This window comes from Schistosoma haematobium, assembly GCF_000699445.3.
Source record: "Schistosoma haematobium chromosome Unknown HiC_scaffold_443, whole genome shotgun sequence".
NCBI classification, from domain to species: Eukaryota; Metazoa; Platyhelminthes; class Trematoda; order Strigeidida; family Schistosomatidae; genus Schistosoma; species Schistosoma haematobium.
The window spans coordinates 12,270-19,432 of NW_026137121.1; the positions used below are offsets into that span (position 1 = coordinate 12,270).

The 7,163-nt window shown below is 36.3% G+C and overlaps 1 protein-coding gene across 1 annotated transcript; it reads right to left on the bottom strand.

The window, feature by feature from the left end:
- Positions 1–1,767: 1,767 nt before the first annotated feature.
- MS3_00007137 (uncharacterized protein) lies at positions 1,768–3,858 on the bottom strand. The gene is made up of 2 exons (XM_051215392.1): positions 2,533–3,858; positions 1,768–2,494 (listed from the first exon to the last, which is right to left on the bottom strand). Exons 1-2 carry the CDS (start codon positions 2,677–2,679, stop codon positions 2,156–2,158), a joined length of 486 nt encoding a protein of 161 aa, XP_051063951.1. The 5' UTR covers positions 2,680–3,858; the 3' UTR covers positions 1,768–2,155.
- Between the last annotated feature and the right edge of the window lie 3,305 nt (positions 3,859–7,163).

Here is a 7,163-nt window from a genome sequence, read left to right on the forward strand (position 1 = left end):
ATATTATGTATATGCTATAAATGATAATAACACATACCAAGATGTTAATATCACCTTCCACAGTTAGATATATTAGCTACTAGATGATTATATTGCAGGAAATAAATCATAATCATGCGGAAGAGGTATAATTATGTGGATATTTTACCAGAGACCAAGCTAAGATAGCATTACTACCTCTTGTGTAGATCTACACAAGTATTTGGCTGTACCAAAGCATGTCATTGAGATATGGTTGTGACTTTTTTCTTTTTTAATTCAGAATTCACGGGACAACTACCTCAATTCTCAATAGCCGTGCAATTGTTTTGATGTTCTACCTACATTTCAATAAACATTATTTTTCAAACAGCTTACTTTCTTACTTACATGGGAAACTGTAGAAGTGTTGAGAATGTGTGTTTGAGTGTCGGTGAACTTTTGATTAAATGCACATTCCTTATAAATAATACATCACCTGTTCCTTGTTTTGCAGATAATTTAAAATAACAATGAATTAGCAATTGCATTGGATATGCAAAACAATCGATGCTTAAGCTTCTGCTCTAGTGTTGTACAATAATACGCTTTACCTTTTAAATGAAATTTTTCAAAAATATGCCGGTTTTCCACTGCATTGCAGATTTATTTTGGTCTGTTGTTGAAAATAAAGGCAAACATAAGAGACCTTTGGGGTTATGTCAATGGATGGAAAATAGGGAGTTCTGTGTGTATTTAGGCGAAAAGTAGACAATTCAGCGGACATTTGGGCGAAAAGTGAGTAATTTATCGACAAAACGGCGAAAAAGGGGAAATCCGCATTATTTCCCGGACAGGCGAAAAAGGTGACATTCTGATGCGTTTTCCCTTTCGCTACCAAAGCATTTACCCCTTTATTTCCCTTTTGGGTTGTCTGGGGAGCTACAATGTTTTGGCTGCCGGTATTATTGCAAAAATACCTAATAGCAGAAATAAGTACCGATATAAAGCTGTCACGAGAAAGCACTGAAAAGTACGACTCGATAGTCAAGATATCTTGATCTAAGGTGACCAGATTGTGTGAGATCCTATGTGATGATCTTCGGAAATCAACCAAGGCCTGTCTAGCTTACGTGCTGATGCCGTAAATGACAATTCCTCGTAACTTACGTGAGACTAGAATAGAATATGCATCAAGAATTGCAGGTTACACAGGACGATTCAAAGTAAATTCACACAGCAGTCTTTATATATGTTCATCGTCTAAGTTTCCGAAGTGCAACCTGTCCAAAGAATTAAATAATACAATCCGTGTATGTTGTAACCCAGACTTTCCTAAGCAACGCAAGAGATAAAGGAAATAAGCGTGATTGACTATCCAAAGGAAGGGTGTGCTAAATGCACTTTCGATCTGTAATTGAATACTGGTTTCTGTTTTTATACTAGTTTCTGGTAAACATTTATACTGAAATAACTTTCCTGTCTATTTTATTTCCAGCTAGCTTCGCAAGCGTTCACAGACCTAACGGGAACAATTCCTGAGAAATAGAAGTTATTTATTAATGGATCATTTGTGCTAGATTCAAACTTTAATAAACGTTTTCATTTATAACACACCAGTCTTTTAATTACGGCAGTTCGTACCTATCGTGACAGGTCGAAATTCGAACTACTAGTATAGTACACCATGTTCAAGGTAACAGTATTTGGTAAACGGTATGTATGACTAATCGCGTGTGCGCCAAACTGGTAATTATTACACAAGAACGCGAAACAACACCCCTGTCTCACGCTATAAGAATAAGTCAATGGCCATATAAATGAATTTATGTAAAACTAAAAAGATTACAATATTAGAACTTGTTATCAAGAAGCATAGCTATGGTCTGTATTAACAATGGATTCTGACGTTGTAGCTCGTCATTAGCACCAATTGAACTCATCACTTGTGCGCATGTCTTCCGATGCTTCGAGGCATGAACGGATGAGTTTACTTGCCAAAGGTTCACTAAGAGCATGGATTGAGTGGTAGTTGGTAGTGAACTTCTCTAGCAGATCATCACTCCCTGTAGAGATTGAGATGTTGTCCAGCGCACGAAGAACCAGGTCCGTTATGCATTTTCTTGTCCACTTGTTGCTATGTCGAAATAAGTCTACAAAACTTATAGAGATAAAGGAACAAACATACCTCCACGAATCAGATCTTTAGAATGTGCATATAAAATATGACTACAGGGCAGCATGTAGTCATTGAAACGCAATATTTCGACCTGAAGGATAAATTCATTTGAAGTAAGGCATACGTAGATGACCGACGTCGTCTCCTTTGCCTAGGTTGTGTTGGCGAGTTAGAAGTTGTATGCTCTTCAGAAGAATGATTATTACTATCATCATCTACATCCTGAACGCAAGCATATGACTCTGACGAACTGCGTTTACGTCCATATGTACAGACATATCTCACGAAAAAGTACTTTAGAGTTGGATCATCACTGTTCTTTTTGCATACTGACATAACGTACTCAGTATGCGTATGCTAAAAAGAATAATTATTAACCGCAGAAGTCATATTACCTTATGTACTTCTTTCAAACAGGTCTCAAAATTGTCCCAACTTGTAAATCTTCGAGATAACATAATATCGTTGGAGATTCGTCCTATATCATGCATCATCACGATGGCATCGTCTTCGTTACTTGAAGAATGAACGTTACCAGACATGGTGTGGCTGAACTCAATTCAAATCTAAAAATGTCTTGATTTGACCGCTTCTGAAAATTTTCACGAATTGTCGATGTGAAGCACCAATCATTTTGCGACAGTTTGACCTTCAAGTGCTTGGAACCCCTATCAGTGGACGATACCCTAGGAGCGTTGCCTATCTGCACCGTTTGTTCTTCTGCCTTATTGACCACGGTTTTTGATTAAAGACTATAATAGTGTTATAACATTCCTTTAGCCGTTCCGAACACCACGTTGGAATTCTGGCACGGATTATTATATTATAATACTATTGGACGATATCTATCTCAATACACCGTTGGTGCAATTACTTGCAGAGGAACCTTCGTTAATCAAGTGAACTTATTTGTGGTTGTTGTTCTCACGAAGCAGCTCACAAGTAACATTTATTCTATAGTAACTCTTATTGTCCGTTTGTATAATATACCATTTGTATCATAACTATATTTTGTTACTCTTGGTTTTTACTCACAGACACACTTTGGTGTTTTTTACTATTAATTATTTTTGGTATATTATTAATAAACTAGTGTATTGACATAACGTTTATAAGCTCCTTTTGTTGGGAACCACCACAAGGTCCAGCGAATTCCCGTCTAGTTGATGTTAAATTTAGTTCTCGTGAAAATGTCAGTCATATGCCGACCAGTCCAAGAGCAGTGCATGAGCAAACCTGGTCATCCTTCTTATCCCATGATGTTTGTACAGTGTCCACTTCTGCTCTGACCATTTGCTTAATGCAAACTTACGTTTTTCATTCGTATTCCACAATGAGATTATGCTCACCAAATCAGTCTTCATGACCATCGTAAACGGCTGACTGACTAACGTTTTCCGTCATTTTACTCCTTACTTTCATCATCGTTCTCATAAATCACATTGATTTCAAACATACATTCTTGATTGATTTACAGCCACGTGACTCGATTGACTTTTTCTATTCAAATTTGAATGGGAATAGTCTAAACGTATGTCAAGTCTATATAATATCAGTCTAGAGCGATGATAATCAGTTTGTAAAAACGCATTTGCCGAGCGGTCTCGCTGTAAAACGCTCGCAAAAAATAATTATATCGATGAACAACCATATGGATTCCGGACAAACTTGTCTCAATGATTGCTATTACCACTATTACTACAGCAACTACTACTACTACTACTACTGCTATCAATACTATCAATGTGATTACCATTACTATTGCCACAATTACCACTATTATTGTTACTACAATTGTTGTAATTATTATTATCATCATTACTATCCAAGACAACCTACTCATTATCATGAACAAGTGAAAGGACAAAACACGGTTTTACATGGCGAATCCACATCATCAAAGCAAAAATTGTCAAACAATAATATCAAGCTGTGTAAAACCAGACCATGTTTAAAACGTCCAGGTCAAGCAATCAAAAAGCCTGCACGTCATGTACATTTTGCAATATAAAAAATGAAAATAAATTTTCTAACTACTCACATTTGTGTTTTTGATTGTTTTACCGGTCGATAGTGTATGGGGTATCGTACGTGTTACCGTGCGATGAATGTAAATCGCATGGAAATCTCATGAATAATAAATTCCAGGGAGTCGAACATTTCAGAGCACAGATTGTGAGAAATCTCGACTACTGAGCGTTCACGACAGTATTTGATCTCGGATAAACAGAAGCAGCAATAGTAGAAATGGAAGTAGTAGTAGTAGTAGTAGTAGTAATAGTGGTAGTAGTAGTAGTAGTATTAGTAGTATTAGTAGTAGTAGTAGTAGTATTAGAAGTAGTAGTAGTAGTAATAGTATTAGAAGTAGTAGTAATAGTAGTAGTAGTAGTATTTGTATTGGTATTATTAATAGTCTTGGTATTAATCGTATTATTGGTAGTAGTCGTCGTAGTATTATTATAAGTATTGGTAGTAGAAGTAGTAGTAGTAGTCCGAGTAGTATTGTTAGTAGTAGTTTTTGAAATATCAGTAGTTCTAATAGCAGCAGTAGTGGTATTGTTATTATTATTATTATTACGAATATTAACTTACTCAGTGAATTTCCTCCATGAATGGATGCTCATCATCTACTCTTATTAGATCATTTGATTTTATTTGTTTTTGCAACCACTTAGGTACATGTTCGCACACCCTAATTTGGAGATCACGATTACTCCTCCACATGTATATGTGGCCACACACACATTCAAATCGATAAACACAGTGGCATGTGACGCAATCATTTCCGTGTGTTTTACGTTTTCGCTGAGACATGGACATTGTTTTCTCTTTCACAAAGACCTTTGCTGCGTAATACGTCCTGTTAACAACTTATTTAAGCCTTTGTTTCAGTAAAAAGCTATTTGAATCACCTCCAAACCGAAAAATGATGTAGACAGGTTCCTTTCTGCCAAGGTTATAGTAGGCCTCAGTATACCGTGACCTTTCCATCTATTTATGAATTTTAAGGGATAGCCAGTTTCCACTAATGTTTTGTTTAACAACCTAACGTCGTCATCGATAGCGTCGTTTGTGCAAACACGATTAATCTTATTAAACAGACCGCTCATCGAACCTCATTTGTATTGCACTGGGCAGTAACTATTGTGACTAAGGTATTGGCCCGTCAACGTTGGTTTTCGAAAGATGGATCGTCTGCTTGAACCATCTCGTCTACTTGTTAGCATATCTAACAAGAGAAGCCGGTCATTCTTCTCCTCTTCACATCAAAGGCTGATGTGATTTCGCAGAGTAATAAGTCTACTCAATAAACAATTCATTTCGTCCTTTCTTTCACAGATAACTAAGGTGTCATCTTCTTATCTCTTATAAACAGCCATGTTTACAACTAGGTCTTCAGCTAGATTTGCAACATGTGTTATGAACACGTCTGCTATTAATGGTCTAATGGACCAACCATAGCAACCAGTCGATCTGGCAAAACTATTCACCTCCAAATATGAACTGGACGTTGTCAGTACATAATAGTGCTAAATCTTTAAGAATTTTTAAAGGAACAGGTAATTTTTTCAAGGCTGTTCAAAGAAGTGTGGTCACATAATATATCAATAGTCGTTTTCAGAGGTATATTTGTGAACAGGGAATTCACGTCAAATGAACACATTGTCTTTCTCTTGATATTAATATCACATAAATGATCGACCAAGTCAAAAGAATCGTTCACAGAATACTTATATAAACGTGTTCCAACAGCATCCAGTAATTTAGCTCGGTTATGTGTAGGTGATCGACGCACTGATAAAATTGGGCGTAAACAAACGCTTGGTTTGTGCATTTTACGTAATCCATGTAAATGACCATACTCAGAACCAATAGGTTCCAGGAAATTAAATTCCTCCCTACCAATAATATTCATGTGTAGCAGCTTCACTATGTTTGGATTTATTCTTCCCTCTACTTTGCTAATACCTGCAAATTCACCATCAGGCATAAATTTACTTTCATCACTGAGAATCGATAATGTCTTACCTTTACATTCACATTTGTTCTTGACAACCACACCGGATCTTTTATCAGGCTTCAACAAGACAACATCAGGGTTCGTTCGTACTTATTTTAGTGACTTAAAATACTGAATAGTTAATATGCTTCTCTGCCTTGGTCCACGATTAAGCAATTGGTGGGCTATATCCAACAGTTTACATTGGTCTCAGCTTTGATTATTTAAAGACGTAGGGGTTAGCGTACTCAGTTGATCCAGTATCCAACACTGGATGTCAATTAGTCAAGTAAGAACAGGTGAAATCCCACATCCACATAAAAACTAATTCATGCCCACTGCTAAACCAACAAATTCGAACGTGACACGGATAAATATTCATCAAACTTTAGTTATTTCTACTGGAATTCATTAAGTATTTCGCTTTTATTCACTTTCATTACCAACATGATTGTCTGTGGATTCGAAACGGTCTAACGAATTACCAACAATCTCAAATAGCCTAGAACTTCCACAACACCCAATCAACAAGTACAATTCTAATTAGTCACAACAAAACTCTATTGGATAATTATGACAGATTAAAAGACAACACAAAACATTTAACGGTACAGTATTTATATTGTTCCATTGTTCCAACAACTGACACAGACTGTTTATCTGTCCACGTGTCTATAATGTGTTCTTAGTTCATTGTAATTGTCACATCCTTTCAATTGTTCAAAATTCTCATTCTCGCTTTCTCCTCTTATCTGAAATCAGCATTTATCTACAGAGTCATCATTATTCAAGGAATCATTGGTGTCCAAATTGCGACTACCTGTCTCAAGTTCACAATTATCTACACCATAAAATTTAGTTAAACACAAAACAGAGCTAAAATTAAAATCACTTACTTCACTAGCTTCCACTCGTTACACGTGTCCGTTATCAACTGAATGAGCAGTTCAATCAACAACCACTATCATCCGATTACACATAATCTGAATTATAATTCCCGTAGATGGTCGATAGCCCTCACTCACT